This window comes from Lithobates pipiens, unplaced genomic scaffold (genome assembly GCF_037356315.1).
Source record: "Lithobates pipiens isolate NorthernLeopardFrog02 unplaced genomic scaffold, aLitPip1_a1.2 Scaffold_18, whole genome shotgun sequence".
NCBI lineage: Eukaryota > Metazoa > Chordata > Amphibia > Anura > Ranidae > Lithobates > Lithobates pipiens.
The window spans coordinates 116876675-116903133 of record NW_027507758.1 but is presented as its reverse complement, the minus strand read 5'-3'; the positions used below and the strand labels follow the sequence as shown (position 1 = coordinate 116903133).

At 41.7% G+C, this 26459-nt stretch overlaps 1 protein-coding gene across 1 annotated transcript in view; it reads left to right on the top strand.

Annotated features, from left to right (window-relative positions):
* The window catches only part of PNPT1 (polyribonucleotide nucleotidyltransferase 1), an 89937-nt gene that overhangs the window by 33781 nt on the left and 29697 nt on the right, over positions 1-26459 (top strand). Inside the window, exons 10-15 of the mRNA XM_077486042.1 lie at positions 49-100; positions 4093-4150; positions 12939-13035; positions 13122-13224; positions 21199-21269; positions 25065-25101. Of these exons, the coding sequence (XP_077342168.1) occupies positions 49-100; positions 4093-4150; positions 12939-13035; positions 13122-13224; positions 21199-21269; positions 25065-25101 (418 nt within the window). The remainder of the gene's footprint in view (positions 1-48; positions 101-4092; positions 4151-12938; positions 13036-13121; positions 13225-21198; positions 21270-25064; positions 25102-26459) is intronic.

Here is a 26459-nt window from a genome sequence, read left to right as displayed (position 1 = left end):
TTTTTTACCATTTTCTAATGTTAAGTTTTTTGTTTTTTCTTTTTTCAGGCTTGCATCTGAGAAAATCCATGCAGTGTTTTCTGATTCTACCCACGACAAAGTAAGCAAAGTCTCCTTTTTTTTTTTTTTTTTTTTTTGTAAACTGAAGGGTTTGTTTGAATGTTTGTGGATATACATCTGTAAGGCTGCATACACACCTGGGTGCTTTTGAATTGCGGGCTTGCTCACCAAGATTCTGCACCTACATTTCAAACCACTATGCGTATTTCAGATGGCATTCATTTAATGGCGCCTAAAAGTGCAGTGCGGTTCTGCTGCAATAAATCAGGGCAAACTGTGTCACCTTGAAGAACCTCCGGATCCTTTTAATGGTGATAAGCTTCACGCAGTATGGTTTGCTGCTTTTGCAGCACGATTTATCGCAGCAGAACCGCACTGCGTTTTTAGGTGCCATTAAAATGTATGTTGAGAGCGTTTCGAAATTGCAGCCAGAATCGCGGCAGTTCCATGATTCAAAACACCCAGGTGTGAATGCAGCCTTGCTCTGTCAAGCAGAATGTAAAGAATTTTTGGTATAGATTTTATTTTTGACATTTTTTTTTTTTTTTTATGGGCAGGACTAAAAATATATAATTTTTAAAATGTTATTTCTTGGTCGGGTAAATATAATTTTATTGTTCATAAATATTTAGAATTTTTATATTGCTCAGGGGAGTTCTATACTCCTCCTCCCCCTTTTTTTTCTCAGATGCTTATTGGCTCATATAGAGGGTTTGAACCTCTGCCAGGTTTTTATTGGTGTCCTCTCTGTGGAAACTCATTCACATGTGAACATTTTTGTTCTTAAAGGAGAAGTTCATCTTTAGAAGCATGTTGCCTATTACAACCATATTTAAGGTGCAACATACTCCTATTCTCCCACCTTCTGGGGCCAGTGCTCCCCACTCTGTGACGGTGAGGCACTGACCATCTTCCCTCATCTTCCCTCATCATCTTCCCTCACAATTTCCTGTGAAGGAATAGACTACAAGTACTGTCAGCCATTGCGGCTGATGGCTTGTAGTTCCCAATGAACTGTGAGGTGGTGGTGAGCGCCCTTCATAGTTCATTGATTCTTCCTGCCACTTAGTAACTGCCTGTTGGTTTTCGGAGGTACGGGCAGACAGTGTACTCTGAGTCTGCGGGATCCAGGCACTGCAAATCGTGGGTGCAATGCTTTACAGGATGCAATGTAAAAAATCATAAACGCCCTTTTTTTTTTTTTTGTAACCTGAAAAAAAAGTGTTTATTTTACAAAAGGCAAACTTCGCCTTTTAAAGCAGTAGTTCTCAACTCCTGTTCTCAGGACCCTCTAACAGGCCAGATTTTTAGGTATTACCTTGGGGAGAAGCAGGCTACAATAGGGCAATCACAGAGCAGCAAATTATATCTAGAGGTCGACCGATATATCGGTCGGCCGATATTTGCCGTTTTTTTAAATAATCGGCATCGGCCGATTTGTGCTGATAAAAAGCCGATTTAGAACTACAGCGGGACTTTGAAATGACTTCTGTATAGAATGGTCTAAGTTGACTGAGTCGTCATAGCAACCCTTTCCTCCTCTCTGGGCAGGCTGCCAAGAAAAGAACAGAAAGATACAATGTTTACACTTGAATGAATTAAGTCATCTCTGTGTGTAGAAGTTCTCAGTTTAACCATTTAAAGAGGAAGTAAACCCTGATGGGTTTACTTCCTCTTTTTTTCCCTGCAAAGGTAAAGCATAATGGACTACTATGCATCGCATAGTAGCTCATTATGTGTCACTTACCTGACACAGGAGCCAGCGAAGTCGCCGCTGATCCCTGTAGTCCGCCGCGTCCATCTTGCTGGTGGCGTCTCGCAGCTCCGACCAATGACAGCGGCGAAGCCGCGATGACGTCACTCCCGCGCATGCGCACGGGAGTCGCGCCTCGCAGCTCCGCCGCTGTCATACGGCGAGGCCGCGATGACGTCACTCCCGCGCATGCGCACGGGAGTCGACAAATTTGGCAAATCCATTCTTGGACTTGCCGCATTTAGTGCGCATGCGCGCCGCTGTCTACGGCGCATGCGCCGTAGACAGCGGTGCCCATTTTCGGGCAAATATCTCCTAAACCATATAGGTTTAGGAGATATTACTTGGACCTACAGGTAAGCCTTAATCTAGGCTTACCTGTAGGTCAAAGTTGTTTGGAAGGGTTTACTTCCATTTTAAAGACTAAATCTTTTCTGACACTTGTTGCTTACAAGTAAAAAATCCTGTATTTTCTGCCAGAAAATCACTTAGACCCCCCAAAAATTATATATTTTTTTTTAGCAGAGATCCTAGGGAATAAAATAGCGGTTGTTGCAATATTTTATGTCACACGGCATTTGCACAGAGGTCTTTCAAATGCATTTTTTTGGGAAAAAAATACACCATTTAAAAAATAAAAATAAAATAAAAACAGTAAAGTTAGCCCATTTTTTTTTTTTTTTTTGTCCAAAAGTTTTGACTACCTGTTTTTATTTAATATATATATATATATATATATATATATATATATATATATATATATATATATATATATATTTATTTATTTATTTTTTATCTAAATCATACATACAAGTAAACTGATTGGAGGTTTGTTTTGTTTAATAAATGTTTAAGTGTAAGAAATTTTCTGTATCGCGTATGAAGGCCGCTTTCACACTGGAGCGGGCAGGCGTTGATGGTAAAACGCAAGTTTTAGCGGCTCTTTACCATCATTTTAGCGGTGCTATTTGGCTGCTAGTGGGGCACATATTACCCAGCTAGCGGCCAAGGAAGAGGTTAAATGCGCCCATGAAGCACCGCTGCCAAATCGCATTGCATGCGCTTCGGCAGTGGTGCCCATTCATATCAATGGGCAGGAGTGGTGGATGAGCGGTATACACCACTCCAAACGTGCTGCTTGCAGGACTTTTTTTTTAAGATCCTGCCAGCGCATCGCCTCAGTGTGAAAGCACTCTGTCTTTCACACAGACTGCAGGGGAGCCATTTTACAGGCACTTTACAGGCGCTATTTTTAGCCCAAAAGCGCCTTAAAATGCCCCAGTGGGAAAGGTGTGTTAGATCAAGGGGGATTAAAAATAAATAAATAAATTAAATAAAATCGGCCTAACATATCGGCCCAAAAAAATCGGCATCATATATCGGCTATCGGCCGCCATGATTTCTAAATATCGGCATCGGCCAGAGAAAAACCCATATCGGTCGACCTCTAATTATATCACCTGTAGATGTATTTCAGTTATCTTGCAAACCTGGCCCGTTAGTGGGCCCTGAGGACAGGCGTTGAGATCCACTGCTTTAAAGGGAATGACCCGGTCCACAGCTTCGGAGTTGGCTTCAATAGAAGACTGTGAACAGACAGACAGGTGTGTCTTATTGCAGAAGAGATGGTACATGTCTCTTCTGCCAAAGAGAGCTTCCTGTTTGCAGTGTTTTTATTTTATTTATTTTATTAACATTTAAAGGATAACGTCATTTTCATGGAGAAATAAATAAATGCAAAAATTAATATAGCATATACAATGGCTACAGAAGTTATCTCATTAAATGTTGTTACAAAATTACCTTTCCCTTTTTAATCTGCAGCGCTGTCATTTTCTTAAAATATAGCTACCACCTGTGTACAGAAAGCTGCCTCCCCCCCAGAAATGTAATTTCCTATTTGTGTGATTGGCTCACAGATTTCCCCAGAAGTCTGCACTAAGATGCAAGTCAGGTTTTAGTCCTCCCTTGCATTTTACTTTTGGTGAAATACTCAAAAAGGGAAATCACTTTTAAACCAATGCAGATCCTTACACTTTCCTCATTAGATCCTTGCAAGTGCAGCAGCTTATTGATAATTATAAAGTAATTCGCATTCACATGGACACAGACTAACAAACAGCTATTTCTTCAGAACAACAAAAGGTAGGAATCTACCAAAGGTTGTTTTTACATCCTTGCAATGTATATAGGTCACCCAGAGGGCAATGTTTTCTTCTCTACAAAAGTGGAGTTTCTCTTTAAGGTTTAGTTACACTTGCATATCTTTCTCTCCTTAGATCTCTAGAGATGAAGCTGTGAACAAGATCAGACTTGAAACAGAAGAAGTTCTAAGAGGTATAAATAGATCAGCAAATGTTCTTGAATTGAAAATTTACAATTGGGGCATTCACACACGCACACGCACACACACACGCACACCACTAACAGATCATGTTCTTGGTACTGTACATCCAGATGAGAGAGAGAAGCTGTATTTGTTGCATTGAAGTTTAAACCAGTTCACAGGAAGCTTTATTCCAGGAATTCGGCTCCTCTGTAAAATAAATAAATGTAAAAAAGCGAAGGCACGCTATGATTTTAAGTCCAAGGAAGTCCATGACCTCTTCGGGTCGTATCTCTTATGTAAATCTCCTCCCCTTTTTTTTTTTTAACACTCCTGGAAGACAGCTATCACTGTAATTTCATGAGCCCAATGCTGATGCTTCAAGTCTAAGCATCTTTAACATTTAAGTTGATGCAGCTGCTATGCCAGCCCTTTCCCTCCTCCTGCCCTATCGCAGAGGCCTTTTGTATTATGTGAACTCATTCACGAAATACAAAGGCTTCTCAGAATGGGCAGCAGAGGGGGAGGGCAGGCATAGCTGCTCTCTGTTCCTCACTCTCCTCTCACAGCCTCCAGTGTCCGTGTATCCTCTTGTAGAGCCCGAAACCTGTCGGATATAAATAACAGAGATAAGTTCAGGAGATTTCATGCTCCTCCTTGGATTAACTGCATTGTGTACCTGCACTTTTTACTGAGTGGCTGAATTCCTGAAATTCAGCTTTAATAGAACCCGACACAAAGAAAACATGTAGCTGCTGTTGAGAAAAGGCTAAGTACCTGGCTGGTAAGGTGATTTGAAGTCCATCTCTGGCATGCATAATGCCTTTTTCCTCCCATTTCAATATAAAAAAAAGGCATCTAAGGCTCGGTTCACCCTATGCGTATTTTTTATTGCTTTTTGCAGAAACGCACTACAGTCCATTTACCATGGTTTCCTATACACGTTCGCATCTATGCTTTCTTTATCGTACATCACGGGACACAGAGCCATAGTAACTATATGGGTTATATAGGCCACCTTTAGGTGATGGACACTGATACACCCTAGACAGGAAGTTTTACTCCCTATATAACCCCTCCCCTTACCGGGAGTACCTCTGTTTTTTCGCCAGTGTCTAAGGTGTTGGTCACAAGTAAAGATGTGCTGTGCTGAGCTCCACTGGAGTAATTCTTGCTGAGGCATGCTATGCAGCGAGATCCATTCAAAGTGTCTTTTTAGGCCAAATTGAATGGTACTTGGGCCTTGTGTTGGAAGAAACAAGGTTTAGCCTGTAACGCTTCTCTGTGTAGAGAGCTGGACCCAGGGATCCAGCGCTTTGTTTTTTTCAGCCATTTAGCTTCCTGGCGGGTTGTTATATGGGTCCAAGGGTGTGAAACCTCCGAATAAAAAGGGGCCCTGGTCCTTGAAGGTTTTCTAACTGAGCCCGCCCTGAGGGGTGAAAATTGGGTCTATTTGGTTTACCACAGATCCCTGCCGGCAGGATAAGGTAAGTGGAGATTCCTAAAGAATTTTTAAGTTCTTATGGGTTTTCTCCTTTAAAGTGGATGTAAACCCACTCTCATCCTTTCTAAACTATTGCAATATTGGTTATCTAGAAGGCTATACATGCCTCCTGCGTGTATCCTTATCTGTCAAATGTCTCCCCTCTGTCTATGAGACCCGAAAAACTGCAGATTTTGTGGGTGGGTCTGTTTTCCAGGGCTTAGTGGGTGGAGTCGTGATGTCAGTACACTCCCCTTATCAACATGCATTTTCTCCTGTGTATTTCTTATACTGAACTTCTGCTATAATCACTAACATCCAGAAAAGTCCCCACATAACTTCAGCATGCCAAATGATGCTGAGGTGTGGAACAGCCAATCTTTGCCGAGCAGCAGAGGAAAAGAGTGTGAGGGAATTAAATAATAATGCATGTCTCTTAGGCTAGTGCACGAGATATGTAAATCACCTGTCACTCACAGCAAGGGGGAGGTTTTGACAAAGTTTTCTCTGTTTGTCAAGATTTATCTCACTGAACAATAAGAGGATTGCTCAAAGCTGGATTAACTCGTAGCAAGACTGGGCTCAAATGATAGGAACTCTAAACGCCCAAACACATGATCTGACTTTTTGACAACAAATTAGCTGTTTTGGAGCAACATCCGACCTTGTGCACGCTTCATTGGACAAACTTTTTCAGTTTTCATCAGACTTTTGTTGGCTGTGCGAATGGACAAACTTTTTGACAAGCCTCCATGGCTCAAATCTGCAAGGCCGCAACTTGGTCTTCAGTCCATACATTCACCAGATTCTATCAGGTGGATGTAAAAAGACAGGAAGATATCGCCTTTGGGCGCAGTCTGCGCAAGGGTCCTTCAGGTCCTCAAGTCTGATTGCACCCTACTTTTGTTTGTGTCTCCCTCCCCTCAGATTGCATTGCTCTGGGGCATCCCATATAGTTTCTACTATGGCCCTGTGTCCTGTGATGTACGATAAAGAAAATAGGATTTTTATAACAGCTTACCTGTAAAATCCTTTTCTTGGAGTACATCACAGGAAATAGAGGTTCTTCCCCTCTTCTGGTATACACTTGTATTGCTTTGCTACAAAAACGGTATTCCCGGTAAGGGGAGGGGTTATATAGGGAGCTAAACTTCCTGTCTAGGGTGTGCCAGTGTCGGCACCTAAAGGTGGCCTATATAACCCATATAGTTACTACTATGGCTCTGTGTCCCGTGATGTACTCCAAGAAAAGGATTTTAGAGGTAAGCTGTTAAAATGCAACTTTTTTTTTTTTTTTTTTTGGTTCAATAGACTTCAATGGAGAAGCTGCAGTAAAAGCATGCATTGCGTTTTTTGTCCTGATTTTTTTTCCACTGACTTCACTCATTACATGCTTGTTCCAGGTCAGACCCCTTACAATCAAATTAATTTTTTTATTTTTTTTCTGCTATAACTGATAGACTTGGGTCGATCCAAACCAAATTGTTCGATGTCCAGTTTAATCGTTTTGCCGAATCGAACATTATAGACCACCTTCCTTGTTTTTGTGTTTTTGTTTATTTTATTTTATTTTTTTTTGCCTCTGAGTGGTGCCTTCATTTCGATTTGTGTTAGTTGTTAAGAACATTATTAAGTTTTGATTGGCAACTGGAAAGAGGCCTTGCTTAGTGTGGAGATTATCGTGGTTTTCTTTTTTTTTTTTTTTCCCCTCTGTCTGTTACAGAACTCAGTAGCTCAAGCTGAAATGTTCAAACGGAAGTGATTGATTCTGAGCATTGACCCCTCCCTCTCCCTCAGTCCAGTTTCTTCTGAGTTTTCAGTAAGAAAAAGAGAAAACTACAGCTGTGTTTTTCTCTTTAGAATCTCGGAGCAGTTTCTTACATTTTGTGTGTGTTGGTAAACGCAGATAAAAAGCAATAAAAGATGCATACAAAAGCTCACGTTAAGGACTCATGCACACACACGAAAATTGTGTTTAGATCCAAACAGCGTTTTTTTTTTTTTTTTTTTTTTATGGATCCAAACACAGGTTTGTGCCCATACACACTGAGGCATAAAGCCTCTTGCACATGATACTCCTGTTTGAGCAGCTACTTTTTCATACGTAATTTCAGGCGTTTTGGGCGTATTTTCACTTATATGCATTTTTGTGCAATATCCCACAAATGTATTCTCGCGCTCCTAGTTCTTTGTACTATGCAAATGAACATTTGCGTGCATGAGGTGTAAATTACTGACCAAAATGGCAGATTTTATTTTTATTTTTTTATTTTTTTCTGAACCATGCACCTCGCTTGCTTGTGTGCATAGGCACATTACAATTAATGGGCTGTTTTAGCTCGGTAAGTAAATAAAATAAGTAAGCCGTACTGCGCTTTTTCAAGCTGCAGTGTGCAAGAGGCCTTTAAAGTGATTCTTAAGCCCCATACACACTATCAGTTTTTCTGATGAGTTTTTCCTTCAGATTTTCCAAAACCATGTAGTGTAAGGGCCTGACTGATTGCATACAAATTGAAACTCCTAAGGTTTGACCTCGTATTATATGGTTTTGGTAAATCTGAAGGAAAAACTCAGCAGAAAAACTGATAGTGTGTATGGGGCTTTAAGGTTTTTTTTTACTTTCATGCATTCTCTGCATGAAGGTAAAAAAAAACTTGTGTGCACCTTGGAACTGCTCTGTGCAAAACCACTACACAGAGCAGGCAAGTATAACCTGTTTGTTTTTTAAATAAATAAATAACTAAGCTTTAAAACCACGTTAAGCTCCATTTTACTAGATCTGTTTTCAGAAATGTAAAAAAGAAATGTCAAGAGTGCCAAGTTCAGAAAAAAGTGTCATTTTTTTTGTTTGCACATAAATTCATTCTACTGGCTACAATTAAATGAACATTCTAGCCACTAAAATAAATCTAAGCATATACACTTCTAAATTCTACACACACATAAACATACATACTTTTATGTGCATTTTATTTTTTATTTTTTTACACTGGATCTTGCTTCTGGCATCAAGCTCGTCATTTATACATCTTCAATTAGGGCTCATACACTCAGGATGATTGCATGCTTGCTGTATTTTACCAGTACGCAAATGCACAGGTATTGTTTACATTCCCATGACATCAGTCCTACTGTTGTCTATTGGGATACAGAGGCTGCACAGACAGATGCTGTGTCCCAATATGACACCTGTGCAGGTGCAAGTCCCCAAAGTCAACACCTGTGCATCCCCATGCGGGTTAAAATTCCACCCTGCATGGGACTCGCATGTAATCGCCCCATGTGAACAAGGTTGTGTGCATGAGTCCAAAAAGTATGTGTGTATATATATATAGAGAGAGAGAGATTATATCACGCACCAGATAAAAAAAAGTCTACACACCCCAATGTCCGGTTTCTGTGATGTAAAAAACATGAGACCGATAAATGATTTTCAGAACTTTTTCCACCGTTCATGTGACCTATAAACTGTACAACAAACTGAAAACTTTTAGATGGAGGTACAGGGAAGTAAAAATAGACAAATAAAATATGGTTGCATAGGTGTGCAAACCCTTAACCAATACTTTTGAAGCACCTTTTGATTTTGAGTCTATCAGCATGGCACATGTTGACTTGGCAATATTTGCCCACTCTTTGCAAAAATACTCCAAATCTGTCAGATTGTGAGGGCATCTCCTCTGCACAGCCCTCTTCAGATCATCCCAAAGATTTTTAATCAGTTTCAGGTCTGGGCTCTGGCTGGGCCATTCCAAAACTTTAATCTTCTTCTGGTGAAGACATTCCTTATTTGACTTGGATGTTTGCTTTAGGTCATTGTCATGCTTAAAGATTAAGTTCCTCTTCATGTTCAGCTTTCTAGCAGAAGCCTGAAGGTTTTGTGCCAATATTGACTGGTATTTGGAACTGTTCATATTTCTCCCTACCTTGACTAAGGCCCCTGTTCCAGCTAAAGAAGAAACACCCCAAAGAATGATGCTTCCACCACTATGCTTCAATGTGGGTATGGTGTTCTTTTGGTGATGATCTGTGTTTTTTTTTTTTTTTGCTGTAAACAAATCTCTTGGAATTATGGGCAAAGGGTTCAACCTTGGTTTCATCAGACCATATTTCCCCACATGCTTTTGGGAGACTTCAGATGTGTATTTGCAAAATTTAGCTGTGCTTGGATGTTTTTCTTCCTAAGGAAAGGCTTTAGGTCCAGTTCACACTGAGGGAGCACCACTTACAGCACGACTGCCTCAGGCGACCTGGACGCGACCGCAGCGGCGACTTGCAAAACAACTTCTGTATAGAAGTCAATGCAAGTCGCCCCCAAAGTCGTACAGGAACCTTTTTCTAAGTCGGAGCGACTTGTCACTCCGATTAGAACGGTTCCAATGTACAGAACGGGACGCTACTTGTCAGGCGGCTAAGTCGCCTGACAAGTCATCCCAGTGTGAACCGACCCTTAGTCTTGCCACTCTACCCCATAGCCCAGACATATGAAGAATACGGGAGATTGTTGTCACATGTACCACACAGCCAGTACTTGCCAGATGTTGCTGTAGGCCTCTTGATAGCCTCCCTGACCAGTTTCCTTCTCGTCGTCTTATCAATTTTGGAGGGACATCCAGTTCTTGGTCATGCCACTGCTGTGCCATATATTCTCCACTTCACTGTATTCCATGGTATATCTAATGCCTTGGAAATTCTTTTGTACCCTTCTGACTGATACCATTTGAACAATGAAATCCCGCTGATGCTTTGGAAGCTCTCTGCGGACCATGGCTTTTGCTGTAGGATGCTAAGAAAATGTCAAGAAAGACCTACTAGAACAGCTGGACTTTATTTGGGGTTAATCAGAGGCCCATTGAATAAATCATGGCAGGTGTGTACTACTGACTCCTATTTAACCACTTCAATACAGGGCACTTAAACACCTTCCTGCCCAGACCAATTTTGAGCTTTCAGCGCTGTCGCACTTTGAATGACAATTGCGCGGTCATGCTACACTGTACCCAAATGAAATTTTTATCATTTTTTTCCCACAAATAGAGCTTTCTTTTGGTGGTATTTGATCACCTCTACGGTTTTTATTTTTTGCGCTACAAATAAAAAAAATACCGAAAATTTTGAAAAAAAATGTTTTTTTTTGTTTCAGTTTCAAAACTTTGTAAATAAGTACGTTTTCTCCTTCACTGATGGGGCTACACTGATGGGCACTGATAAGGTGGCACTGATGGGCACCAATGTGGCACCAATGAAGTGGCACTGATGGGCGGCACTGATGGGCGGCACTGATGGGCGGCACTGATGGGCGACACGGATGGGCGACACGGATGGGCGACACGGACGGACACTGATAGGTGGCACAAATTGGCACTGATAGCTGGCACGGATGGGCATGGATAGGCGGCACAGGTGGGCATGGATAGGCGGCACAGGTGGGCATGGATAGGCGGCACAGGTGGGCATGGATAGGCGGCACAGGTGGGCATGGATAGGCGGCACAGGTGGGCACTCATAGGCGGCACAGGTGGGCACTCATAGGCGGCACAGGTGGGCACTCATAGGCGGCACAGGTGGGCACTCATAGGCGGCATCGGTGTTATAGTAATGGATGCCAATCAGTGCCAAACAATAATGCATGCCAATCAGTGATGCCCATTGTGGCCACTGATTGGCATCCATTATGGGCACTGATTGGCACCCATTGTGCTGACTGGCACCCTGGTGGTCTAGGGAGGATTATGGATTTTTATTACCTTTTCCCTGGTGGTCTAGTGGTGTCCCTGGTGGTCCAGTGTGGGCATCCTCGGGGGGGCTGTGCTGATAATCGATCAGCACAGACCCCCCCTGTCAGAGGAGCAGCCGATCGGCTCTCCTCTACTCGCGTCTGACAGACGCGAGTGAGGGAAAGCCGATCACCGGCTCTTCCCATTTACACTGTGATCAGCCGTGATTGGACACGGCTGATCACATGGTAATAAGTCTCCGTCGGAGACTCTTTACCGAGATCGTAGTTGCCGGGTGTCAGACTGACACCCCGCAACAACGATCGCCGCGATGCGCGGGGGCGCGCAGCGGCTCATAATCCTAATCACGTCATATGACGTCCGGTTAGGATTATGAAACCACTTTGCCGCCGTCAATTTGTAATAGGGCGGGCGGCAAGTGGTTAATGTGATTAAATTCTGAACACAGCTACATCCCCAGTTATAAGAGGGTGTGCACACTTATGCAACCACATTATTTTAGTTTTATTTATAAACCCCCCCCCCCCCCCCCCCCCCAAAGATTTCAGTTTATTTTTCAATTGAGTTGTGCAGTCCCAGTCCATAGGTCACATTTAAAGTTGGAAAAAATCTCTGATATGATTTATCTTTGTCTCATATATTATTATTTAATTATTTTTTTTTACATCACAGAAACCTGACATTTTACAGGGGTGTGTAGACTTTTTCTATCCAGTGCGTATGTGTGCACACACACTGTATATACATTTCACCAGTTGTTATTTATGCCCTTTTTTAAAACCCAAATTGAATTATGGCAGCAAATGTTTTCTCTAAAGATGTCAGTAGTCGCACTATTGTTGACTCCATGTTACTGGCCATTTGTGCGGTTTATGCAGATGGGCAATTTTATCTCCAACATCCAGATGCACTCCCTACCATTGAGATGAGAGAGCCTATCTCGATGACATCCTGCCAGGATGTGGGATAGGACATAGAGGTGCTGTTGAACTCCCTCTGGATTTAACACCCCTCAATTTCTATCTGTGGGGAACACTAAGGCTCTGCTGACACCTAGGCGTTCCAGAACTCGAGCGGAATTGCCGCAATATGCAGGACACATTATCCTGTTACTTTCAATGTAACCTCAATCGCTGCATTATTTTGCAGCGGTTGTCACCAGACAAATCGCAGGATGCCTGACGCCCAAAAGGATTTCTGGTGTTCATCAGTGCAGCCTCATCTGCGCACATCAGTGAAGGAGAAAAAATACTTATTTACAAAGTTTTATAACAGAAAACTTTTCCCTTTTTTTTTTTTTTTTTTTTTTCTTGAAAATATTGTCTTTTTGATAAAAATAAAAACCCAGTGTTGATTAAATGGCACCAAAATAAAGTGCTATCTGTTGTGGGAAAAAAAAAAATTTTATAAAAATTTTGTTTGTGTACAGTTTTACTGGACTGCACAATTGTCATTCAAAGTCTGATTTGGCCTTGGCAGGAAGGGGGTAAAAGTGCCCAGTGGGCAAATGGTTAATCTACATCTCAGTTGCTGCATGGTTTACAAGCAGTCAGTGTCCCTATGTTTTTTGTTTTGTAGAAAAATTCCCAGAAGCTGATCCATTTGAAATAATGGAGTCTTTTAGTGTTGTGTCCAAAGACGTTTTCCGAAGCAAAGTTTTGAATGAAAACAGAAGGTATTGTGCCTGAATTCTATAAGTTATTCATTCATACAGAGGACAAATATCGCCTTGTAATATTCCCTCTCCCTTTTCAATGAAAGGTGTGATGGCCGAGACCTTACATCACTCCGAAATATCAGTTGTGAAGTGGATCTTTTTAAACCTCTCCATGGCTCTGCATTATTCCAGCGTGGCCAAACCCAGGTACCAGTATAACTCCTTTGTTTGCCAGGTTTGTTCCTTTTCTTGGACGGATATATTGTGTACAGTACAGTGTGTACAGCCCATTTACCAAGGTGCCTGCAACAAGAACCACGGGGAAAATTAAATGGCAGGAGCATGGCAAAAAATGCAAACTTAGTGTTTGCTACCCTAAAAAAAAAAAAATAGATCCTGTTCCCCCTAAAGAATGTTATACAGTGCGGTGTAATTTGGCCCCCTGTAACACCTGAAATACCTGTCTGATCCTGTGTAGCTATACCCTCCCTTCTGTGAACGGACCAAGGTTTATCATGGCTGTTGAGCCCTGACACCGTGGTCAGTTTGCATTCCTCCATCGTCCACAGCCCTGCTCTGTCTTTTTTCTGTCCGCTCTTCCCCTTCCCTGCCTGTCTGCTCATTACAGTGCCCATTCCCTCCCCTCCTGTTTTAAAGATGTGTCCCAGTGTCTGATCTATATATAAAAATTAAATAAATATGCAAATTATACCTTATATCAGAGCGGCTCTCTCTCCTCCCCACACCCACTATAGCTGTCAGCCGGGCAGAGGAGAGAGCCGAGAAGTCACGTGAGTGACAGGAGACACTCTAATATAAAGCATAATTAGCTTTTTTCTTTTCCCCCTTTTGACACTGGGACACATATTGTTATATAACAGAGGGGATGGCATTAATAGGTTATAGTGGCTTAACAACCCCCCCTTTTTTTTTTTTTTTTTTTTTTTTTTTTTATTGCTAATGACGCTAAATAATAATCCTGAGGTAAGTAGATTGTTACATTGGGGCATAGGGAAATAAAAAGCTAGAATAGAGATTCAGAATATCTTTTGGTATTAAAAGCAGTAATAATAAATTATTGTGCACATATGGGTTTTTGTGAAACACGAAAATAGCATTTTATGTTGACATCCAAACCTGTTATTTTTATTACAAATATGTGGCGTTAAATGCTGCCCATATTTTTCATGTGTTGCAAATTACATTAATGATTACATGAAGGTTAAAGATATAAGTTCATCATATAAATATGATGGCCATTTATGAGAGGAAAGCGAGGCTTACATAAGCTCTTTGATGACTTTGACAGTTATTACCAGAGGCATACTTTGAATGTGGTTTTTGGAAACGCTAAGATCAGTGAGTTTAGTTCCGGTTTGAGGGCTTATTCACACTGCATGCACAATAGGGATCGACCGATTATCGTTAAGGCCGATTATTGCGGGCCAATATCAGCATTTTTTGAAACATCGGTATCAGTCACAAACTAGAACGATATTGGTCTCCGCAGGCCACAGCCATCTTTTTGGGGCCCAGAAGCCTGCAGACCCAGTGCGCAGGGGCACATGACATTATGCCTCCGCACTGGGCCCAACAGTCTGAGTTTGACCTCACCTCGACACTTGGACGGACAAGCCAGCCAGCCTCCCACCCACAGTAAGGTGTCGGGCCGCTGAGGCCCGCCAGCAGCCACCCAAAGCAATAAGGGTGCAACGGATCAAAAAACTCACGGATCAGATCGTTCCTCGGATCAGAGTCACGGATCAAATCATTTTTCGGATCAGCAAATAATTGAATTTGCAAAAACCTGTGAAAATTCCACCACCATATAATCCCCACTGTAATATCCACAATCTCCCCCACTGTAATATTGGCCGAGCATGGCTGGGTTATGGCCCTGTACTGCAGAGTATTGGCAGGGTACTGAGGGATGGCTGCGACTGCAATTGTCACAGAGCAGCACTGTGGGCACTACAGATGCAGCCCACAGCTCTGCTTCCATCCGATCTCTTCCCTCCACTGTACAGATCTGTACATGGAGGGGAGAGAGGAACCGGCTTCATGATGACGTCGGTTTGTTTACAAGTGATTGCTCTGTCATTTGACGGAGCAATCCCATTGGGTGTAGAAAGATGGCCGGCGCTTCAGTGCTAGGCCAAAGCCGCGACCTTTCCTAAGGCCAAGACTGCAGACCGCTCGGCGGATCGCCATGTGTGCCGATCCGAGTGGGGTTACCCGTTCGGATCACGGATCAGTGATGATCCGTTGCACCCCTACAAAGCAAGGTACCAGCCACCCACCCACCCGCAGCAGGATGCCGGGCAGCAAGCCCACCCGCAGCAGGATGCCGGGCAGCAAGCCCAGCCGCAGCAGGGTGCCTGCCTTTTTTAACCTTGCTCTTTCAAATTCCAATGCAGGTGGATGCAGAGAGAAAGTGTGGTCTGGGACTATTTCTTTTCTTAACCATCTCCAGGAAAAGCAGCAGTGATTTCAATGTACAAATACCGTACTGGTGAACCCATAATAGGGATAAAACTTTTCTGCAAAAGGGAATTTAATAAGACATGTGGCCATTCACTAAAATTAGAAGAAAAGCAGTTTAACCTTAAATTGCGTAGAGGGCTCTTTACTGTAAGAGTGGTAAGGATGTGGAATTCTCTTGCACAGGCAGTTGTTTCAATAATGATAATTTCAAACAACTATTAAATAGCACCTGAATGACCACACCATACAGGGATATACAATGTAATACTAACACAAAATCACACACACAGGTTGGACTTGTCCTTTTTTCAACCTTGCCTACTATTAACTATATAAGTGAAATCCCACAATCCCACCAAACAACAATAAAAGATATGTTTCAGAAAAAAAGTGAATCGGCTAAATTCAGATGGAAGATCCCAACATCTGGACAAAGCAATCAGAGATGATAGTTACGGATAACCAGCCATTTCCAATGGTGTCTGACTCTGGATTTCAGCCGTTGATGTTCATAGCTGAGCCAAGATACCCACTGAAAGTGAAAAGTATTATCGAGCTGAAATGCTGGGAAAGATTCACCATAAGGTAGTTGAGAAAGTAAAGGCTGTGCTGTAACCAGAGAATGCTGGCAACTCCCTCTTTCGTGACTGGCTGCTGGTCAGGACCAACACAGTCACTAATGAGACTTACATGCCACTTCATTGATGGCGCATACAAAGGTCATTCAAGGCACCCAACTGTGGAGAGTACATTAGAGAAATGTTTCTAGGCTTGCTTCAAGACTGGGAAATAAACAAAGATGCTTTGTGTTTGCGCTTCTTGACAGCGGCGCAAACATGGTGAAAGGAATGAGGCTCCCTGAAGTGTCGGACCTCCGTTGCGTGGCACACATCCTGCAACTTGTGGTAAATGGTGTGTCAAGCCAGAGAGCTTATAGATAGACATAATTAACATGCTGAAGAGGTATGCAGGACGTTTCCACCATTCAGTCCTTGCCAAACAGCAACTGAGGAGCATTCGGGCAGACCTTGGCCTACCCAAAAACATCCTAATTTAGGCTGTTCCAACACATTGGAATTCAACGCTTCACATGCTGCAAAGAATGCTGGAACAGAAGTGAGCTCTGAGCATCTATGCAGGTGAACATGGAGGATATAGTTGTACCACTGCTGATCAGTGGGACATTGTAGCCAAGGTCATTGAGACCCTCCTCCCCATCCCATGTGTGAGAGTGCTGAAGATGCTTCTTCGAGAGAATGAAGGACCCAACATACGTGGTATTAAAATATTCAGGCAGGTAGAGTTACTTTATTGTTGTATACATACAACAATATTTATCCGGGTACTCTTTACAGCAGCAATAAAACAGTTGTCAACAAAACCACAAATACATACTCCTAGCACATGCCCACATATCTATTATAATTCAAAATATAAAAAATTTGATTTAAAAAAACAATTAAAATTCCTAAAACACTGTACCTGATGGGATTATGGACAATACAGCCCTAGGGAAAAAAACTATACTTTGAGCGATTAGTCTGCATTTTAAGTGTCCTATATCTTTTCCCTGATGGCAATGGGACAAACACACTGTAGCCTGGGTGGGTTGGATCAACATTAATAGCTTTTGCCCACTTTTTTTTAATCGGCTGGCACTCCCTAAACTGTAATGGTGTCTACCCTTTCCACCTCTTCACCACCTATATATACCGGACAATGATTGATCTTTCTTGATCAAGGTCAAGTTATGAGTTACACCCTCACCAAACGCTTTTGAGACGCATGAAGAGACTCAAAATGTTGTGCTGGCATGTTTTTTGGAGCCTCGATACAAGAATCATGCTTTCTCTTCTGATGATGTATTGGCCAAGGCAAAACAATGGCTGACAGAAGATTCAACATGAGCTGCTGGAGGTTCCTGCAGCAAGGTCAAGTTTGGGAGAGCATGTTACTAATCTGGAAGAGCAGGATGCTGCAAAATAAGATAAATGTCAAAAAAGACAACGAGCAGAAGAGAATCTTCATGGTGGTCGAATTGATGTTCAGCGTGTTATTTGGGCCTTATGTGGAGGATTCTTCTAAATGTGCATCAATGTTTAATTTTAATAAACATTAACATTTTCAGTTTATACCAGATTTGTGCATACAATTTGTGTTATTTTTGGAAAGTTTAAATGTATAAAATATCAACAAATACTATTGGCAGGAGAGGTGGCCTGTAATATTGGTATCGTATCAAGACTGAAAATACGATATTGGTCGATCCCTACTGCACAACGCTTCATTTTAACGGGGTAGCTTTCAGTTTTTGGATGTGTTGACTGTGTCGGGATGGTCTGATGCACGTTCAACCAATCTCCGTTTGATTGGCTGCTTTGGAGGACAGAGGAGAGTCAGGGGTCTAATAGATTCCAGATCTCTCAGTAAACTGTACCTGTCACTGCCCAGCTATCACAATTGGAATGTTGTTCATCCCTTGTAATGGCAATAAAGTTTAATAAAAAAATGTATTATATAATGGATTTGGGGAAAAAAAAATTTAAGGAACCCTCGTGCTCACGTACAAATGCACACATAGGTCCTGCAAGCATACGTAAACGGTGAATGCATCACATGTGAGGTGTCAGCACCAGACCTCCTGCTTAACTCTAAACGAGTTACCTGTAAAGGGTTTTTAACCACTTGCCTACACGACACAGCCCCTTCCTGCCCAGGCCATTTTTCAGCTTTCAGCGCTGTTGCACTTTGAAAATTGCGCAGTCATGCTACACTGTACCCAAACAATTTTTGTTTATAATTTTCTTCACGCAAATAGAACTTTCTTTTTGGTGGTATTTAATCACTGCTGGTTTTATTATTTTTTACAAAAAAAGTTGAAATTTTTATTTATTTTTTTTACTTAGTTTCTGTCAGTAAATTTTGTAACTAAGTAATTTTTCTCCTTTACTGATGGGGGCGGCACTGGGGAGCACGGGTAGGTGGAACGTATGGGTGACACTGATGGGCAGCACTGATAGCCGGCACTGACTGGCATTGCTAATGAGCACTGATTGGTAGCACTTGTGGGCAGTGATGGGCATTGATTACTGGCAATGGTGGGCCCTGATTGGTGACACTGTTGGCGCTAAATTGTAATCGGCGCACTGAACGATCAGTGCCCCGATTACATGTGTAGATGTCCCCGTGTGGAGATGCTGCTGATCGGCTCTCCTCACCACACACTCGCAGATGCGACTCTTTACAGAGATCGGGGTTGTGCCGTGCCCTAGCAACACTGTGCGGCCGTTCTTGGATGCCGTCGTTTGACGGTGGGCGAGCAGCAACTACTTAAAGCTTTAAATAGGTAAATGGTGATGAGCGCAACCTCAAAATGATGTGATAATCACGAACAACAATACCAGTGAATGATAATGAATAATAAGTAAATCATGTGACGTTGATTAATCCAAGTAAATAAATGTGACAAAGGTTCAAAATATGAATAAAACATGATCAATCAAAAAAAGAAGAAAAATTAACAAATTCTAGATGTGCAATGAAATTGCAGTTCATATGTCCAGTCAAACTAAAAATGAAAGTGAAAATAAAAATAAATATAAACTTCTTGTAAAGTGCTTCTCATGAAATCTTCCTTGAATAATGAGCTCGCAGAGCGCTTACCTCATCGGCAGCTGAAAACAGCATAAAACGAGCTCCCAGGCGTTCAGATCTCCAAATACGATCGTCAGGTCAGCCCTCCATCCAATCGGTGGTTCATCAGCAGCTAAAAAGGATAAAACAAACTCCCGGGCATTCGGATATCCAGATAACAACCGTCCGGTAAGCCCTTCATCCAATCGGTTGGCTCGAATAATGATCCGCGGGGTAAGCAGCAATGGCAATGATGATCAGTCAAATTATCGGTGGCACATATGAGGAGAAAAGGAAAAGGCCTCTCATCATGTAATATTGTCAAACGTGAAATTTAATAAAAAAAAGCCAAATGCTTACATGCAACGAACGGATAACAAGTAAACAAATCACAGATGGCTTCCGTGTCACTTCTGGTCACACGCAATAGTCCTTACGCGTTGCGTCGCAGCACGTGACTTCATCAGAGGAACCAATTCTTTGCTTAAAGCCAAGGGCTGCTCACCAGCTTCTTCCACTTTTTTTTTTTTTGTCTAAACAGCCAAAGCTTTGCTTGTTAATAATTTATTGTACTGTGGTGTGTTGCCATTCTACAGGCATGCACAGTTTTAAACTGTGACATGTTTGGTATCTATTTACTTGCCGTAACATCTTTTATATTTTACCAAAAAAATTGGTGTTATATTATGTTTGTGCACTAAAATTCAAGTGGTATTTTTCCTGAAAATTAGCATTTGATAAACTGCTGAGCAAATATCATTTGACATGAAAAAAAAAAAAAGGCAACAGCCACTATTTTTTATTCTCCAGGGCCTTTACTCACAGAAAATGTTATCCAGCAAAAAATGTAGATTTTACATGTATGTGAAAAATGTCAGAATTGGCCCGGTAGGCATGTGGTTAACAACAATCCCTCCCTCACAATTAACATACCGTGTTTCCCCAAAACTAAGACCTACCTTGAAGATGAGACCTAGCATTATTTTCCAGCAGGGCTGGAATATAAGCCCTACCCTGAAAATAAGCCTTGTAAAATCCTATAATCCACTCTATTACAGTAGAATATAATGAAACAATGTGTGTGTTTCTGTAATATAACTGTGGGGAAGAGCGCTCCGGCAGGTCACAGAAGCGCAATGCGGCGCTATATTGAAGGAATTTGACACAATTAAATTACAGAAACACACACATTGTACATTATATACTACTGTAATAGTGGATTATAGGATTTTACAATGATTTTAACTCCATTCACACTGAGGGTTCCTATCAGGCAGGGAGAGAGAGGGGGAGAGAAAACGCCACATTACATGGTAAGACCTACTCAGAAAATAAGCCCTACTGTGTCTTACTGACAAAATTAATAGAAGACCCGGCTTATTTTCAGGGAAACGCGGTAGCAGTGCATTGTGGGATAAAATATCTGCTTCTGATCAATTTTAGCAAAGCAACAAGGACCTCTGACATTTCTGGAAGCTGAAGTTTAGGTATGAAAATATTTGCATAGTTGCATTGCTTGCTGTGTGCAGGAGGTAGCTCGTTTGGCGTGGGCACCATTCAAAAAACACTGCATTCTCTCAATGAATGCAAAGCATTCTCTGACTGGGTGAGGTGGAGATTATGATGTTACCACCCCGCCTCTCCACCTAGTCCACTCGGAGAACACTTCATTGAAAAAAATGTAAACTGTTCTCTGAACGCAGCCATTGCCAAGCAAGCGACGCCACCAAGTACAGCAGGTGTGACTTTTTTTTTTTTTTTTATAATTACGCCACACCTAACCGCATGATACTTGTGGTACCATGCATTTTGGTGGCTGCAAGGGCGTGCGCTTGCTAGATGTGTTTTAGAGTGCCATTAACAATTTTTAGGGCACCTGCACACCTCTAAAGGAAGCAGCGCGTTCCCGTGCAAGTGGTGTGAACGGCCCTTAATCTTTTCACTATTCATGAAATGTAAAGCATGCATAGAGGAACCGTAGACTTTGTCTATATTGCTGTATATTCGTGCATTTTACGATTGGGATCATTTATTTTAGTCCTCACTGATGATCTTTTATCTTAGGTTTTGTGTACAGTTACATTTGATTCCATAGAATCCAGTCTGAAAGTTGATCACATAACATCAGCATTGAGGTATGTTTAAGTTTTAATTCTCTTTGGCTCTGCTCATGTATTTTATACAGTATTATCTCTTGTTTTAAGTTGGTGTCAGATTAGCAGCTTCTCAACACTTTAAACATTAAAATGTTTAGTCCTATTTTCAATAGGGGTTAATACACTATTGTTCTTGTTGTATAAGCTATGTTTTTGACTTTGCGTAACTTCAACGTTAGTCTTGAGGAATGTTGCTGCACCAAGCCTCCAAGAGCCGACCTAAGGGGGCCCAACCTCCTTCTATGAACTCTGTAGGAAAGCAGAAATTCGCATACTGATATCCGATCACATGCAACTTTATCAAACGCAGCATACTGCAGCTCCACCTAGGGTCACCCCTCTCTAATATTTCACCCAATACAGGTTTGGTCACAGAGATCTCTTATTAAAGTTGAATGTGAGCTGGCATTATTGGTGTGCCACTTCCTGCTTTCCCTAATGTGTGGTCAAGGGTGTTAAAAACATGCGGTTGAGCAGCTGTTTTTACACGCCATGGTCACAATGCTTTACACCCACAGCAAAATCTATCCAACATATCACGAATGGCAGGTTGTATGCCAGACAAACACGACCAATTCAAGCAAATGGGGAAGCTCCAGAAACATCCCACAAGCATATGAATTGCTTGTGGTTGCACCACGCTTGTTGGGCATAAATGGGGTGTTGCATCTCCTCCTCACTGCCACTTGCCTCTCAAAAGTCTAAAATGCAGATCTTCTCAAGATGCACGTCTAAATGTGCCATAATTTTAACATGTGCAGTGATGTTTACTCTAAGAACTTTAAAGTGGAGCTCCACCCAAAAGGGGAAGTTTCGCTTTAAGCACTCCTCCACACCTACCTCCCATACAACTATTGGCATGTAATTTTTTTTTTTTTTGGGGGGGGGGGGGGGGGTACCTAGTTTTGACAGGTACCTGCTCTCGCTTCCGCTTGGGCCACCTAGGCGATCAGAGCGGATGTTCTCCTCTCCCTCTTCTTCCCTGCAATCTTCTGGGACATGACACAGGTCCTTGAAGATTGCCCGGCCATTGAGGAGGTGCAGTTCACACCCAGCTGTGAAGCCGCAAGCTTTCACAGCTGGGTGCCCACATTTTTAATGTCGGCCCCAAGGAGAGAACAAGAACCGATGGTTTGGGCAACCACATCACTGGATTGTGGGACAGGTGAGTGTGTGTTTTATTAAAAGTCAGCAGCTACATTTTTTGTATCGGCTGACTTTTAATAAACATAAAAACTGCTGGAACGCCTCTATAAAAACATTTTTACATGTTATTTAGTCGCAGATCAGACTTCTTTGTGGCTTTAGCATCTCTTTTTGTAGCTTTTGTTAAACAAGACTGCTGAATAACTGTGGGACCCCTCCCGCTGGCATACAAAGGAGCCTTAAAGTGGATGTAAACCCACTCGCATCCTTTCTAAACTACTGCAATATTGGTTATCTAGAAGGATATACTTGCCTCCTGCATGTATACTTATCTGTCAAATGTCTCCCCTCTGTCTGTTATAACAACTGAAAAACTGCAGATTCTGTGGGTGGGTCTGTTGTCTGGGGCTCAGTGTGTGGAGTCGTGATGTCAGACTCCCCGCCCACCTCTACACTCCCCTTTGCAACATGCATTTTCTCCGTTGTATTTCTTACACTGAACTTCTGCTATGATCACTAACATCCAGTCAAAACCCAGAAAAGTCCCCACATGACTTCAGCATGCCAAATCATGCTGGGGTGTGCAAACAGCTAATCCTTGCAGAGCTGCTGAAGAAAGGAGTGGGGGTGGGAATTAAAAAAAATAATGCATGTCTTAGGCTAGTGCACGAGATCTGTAAATCACCTGTCAATCACAGCAAGGGTGAAGAATGGACAAAGATTTCAGTTTGTTTTATTTCACTGAAAAAAAGATATGAGGATTGCTCAGAGCTGGATTAATTCTTTGTGGCAAGACTGGGCACAGCTGATCTGAAATCCCATACTCTATATTGTGCCAGACAAAAAAAAAAAAAAATGTAATGTTTACATCCACTTTAAGCTAGATACACACTATATACAACTTGTGGTGTTCAGTTTCCTTTAGGTTTACCTTCAACTATGTAGTGCAAGGGCCTGCCTGATTGTATACGAATTGAAAGTGTTTAGGTTTGACCTCATATTATATGATTTTGGTAAATAAAATCAAGAGAATTTGTATAATGTTTATCCAGCTTTAAGCTGGCCATAGATTGATCAAAATTTGGCCCGTTGAACTTCTGTCAAATGAGACTGTTGGGACATGTTTTCTTGATCAGCGGGCTGCAGCCAATTGACTGTAGCACTGTTCTGTGTATTCTGACAGCGGAGACGTCCCCACTGTCAGAATACAATAGCACAGTGGGGAGGAGTCCTTCATTCACTTTACTTGCATGATTGGTGGACCCTGTTTTTTATTATTATTTTATTTTTATTTATTTTTTTGATCACTCTGCTGGCTGATTTGAAAGAAAAACAAATAATCTAGAACCAGCCTTAGTTGTTTCGTTACACACAGGCTGCCAACAAGCATGCAGGCAATTGTTTCATACTAGAAGGCTCATGCTTGTAAATGGTGGTTGACTAAGATTTGGAAATTGTTAAAAAAAAAAAACAAAAAACAAAAAAATTACAAAAATTCTAGTTTTCTTTTTTGTGTTGCATTTGTTTCACTTCAATGTGTGTACATATACTGAAGTTGCAACCGCCCTAATTTTAAAGCCGGTTCACCCCACTGCACTGCAATAAAGTAGAAGAGTAACCTTTCCTTGGTTACTGCTAAGTCCTAATCTAGATCTCTAAGAAACAAATTAGACCAAGAGTGAAATTTGAAAGAAATCCCAAATTTTGGGTTGGGTTGTGAAGGGAAATCTCCCCCCTCAAAGAGCAAAAAATAAATGAATAAATAAGCACGCTTCCAGGGGTTATAATCCTCCTTTAAGCCGGCAATACATGGATCCAAGTTCTGCTGGTTTATCAGAAACCATACGACTTTGGATCCATGTATGGGCTGGCTGGTTGCACACAAGTTGATTGTGTATAACCAGACTGAGTTTTTCCCACAACGATCAGTGCCGCTGGCAACACTTATTTTATTATGCCGATGGGGACTAATTCCCCAATCTACCTCGAATGTGTGGATGTCGGAATTGGTACTTTTTTTTTTTTTTTTTTTTTTTTTTTTTTTTTTTTTTCTTCTTCTTCACCCAAGTGAAGTGGTTCAGCGGAAAAAAAAAAATTAAAAAAATGCCTTCTGCTGTCCAAAATGACAAAAACATTGTTTTTCCTTTTTGGTTCAAATTAAAGACTATGCATATGTGTACTTTCTCCCTAAAGAGTTTAATATTGTGCCCTAGATCTTGTGTTTCCAGAATTAAACATCTACCACCAGTTAAACGTTCTTCCGTCTCCAGTATTTTTACCTCTTGGCTGGAGATTGTAAATATGGTTACCAGCACAAAGCCCCAGCATAACTGATGACAAATCTCAATGAGAACGACTCATACACTTGACATTTAAACTGGCGACTTCTGTTGTTTTTTAGACTGATAAATGCGAGCTTGTTCTGTAATTGCTTGAAATGGGGTGAGTGGGTGTTCACAAGCTGTAGAAAATGCATGTATTTCATGTTATCTTTGAAAAGGAAACACGTTTCTGTCTTTATAATTGGTTTGAATCATATGTCTTGGAAAAATTTGTAGTGAACTGAAATGATGCAAATAGTTTTCCATTGCAGTTTCCATCTAATATATTCCATTATGTCTTCTCCAGTGGTTTGAAAGATAAGAACTTTATGCTTCATTATGAGGTAAGCGTGTAAGATGGTCTGACTTGTTAAAGTGGAGTTCCGCCCTCCCCCCTCCAAAAATGAAGTCAGTAGTTACACATACTTTTAGCTGCTGACTTTTAATATTGGGACACTTGCCTGTTCTTGGTGTCCAGCAATGTCGGCACCGCAGCCGATATTGCTGTTGGGTGCTGCCGCCACCATTGCTGGTAAGGGAGCCCGGCAGTGAAGCCTTGCGGCTTCACAGCCGGGTCCCTACTGCACACGTGCAAAGCACGCTGGGCTCTTACTGGCCTGGAGTGGAGGGAGGATGATGGGCCCCCCCCCCCAAGTGCCAAATGTGGCACCGGAGGGGGGAATTGGAGAAGCGAGCGCTCCATTTTTGTGTGGAACTCTGCTTTAAGGTTGGTTGAACCGATTGTTTTAAATGAAATCCCCATTGCATCAACCTGTCAAAGTTCATATGTTACATATGTTAAAGCAGTAGAGAGGATTGAGCTGGCATACCAACCATCGGTTATCCCATGGGTGACATTAGTGATTTGGGAAATAAAAATCCAAGTAGGCTAATCAACTGCCCCTGCCCCACAGCCACCACCATTATAGCCCATGCTTGTGTGCTGTTGCCCAGAAAGATGATTACATTTGCCTATTCCACCCAAAATGGCCAGTCACTTTTGAGCACATACTAGCTCGTTCATTAGGCAGTGCAGAGGCCAACAATGATTACCAAAGTAGAGCATCTTTTCTTTGTGCTAACTACTGACAAAACTTTCCATTTAAAGTGATTAGATAGAGATATATATAGATAGATATAGATATAGATATAGATATATATATATATATATATATATATATATATATATATATATATATATATATATATATATATATATATATATATATATATATATATATATATATATATAAAGAGAGAGAGATATCTCTCTAGATAGATAGATAGATAGATAGATATTCTATATCTCTCTATCTAATTTTTTTTTTTTTTTTTTAAGTGACTAGCACAGAGATTAAACGAACCCTCTTAGGTTGTGCCTGTTTATCTGCAGCCCTCTCCTCTCTACCCCCTCCTCAAGCACGCTTTTTAAACAACATTTCTTAGCTCCAGAAGGCAAGGGGTGGGGAGCTGATGTCCCGCACAGAAGGGAACTGAGTGAAATTTGAGAGGTGGGAATGGGCACACCTCTCTTTACACAGACTCCTATGAAATCCTGCACAGCTGAGCATGTCAGTCACCTTGTGTGTGCTGGGAGAAGGGGTCTAGGGTTGTCCCCTGGGATTTTGTAGTATTGGCTTAACCTGTCTGTAGTGACTAATGCAGATAGGAATCTCATTTAGTGCTTTGGATTGAAGCTAGA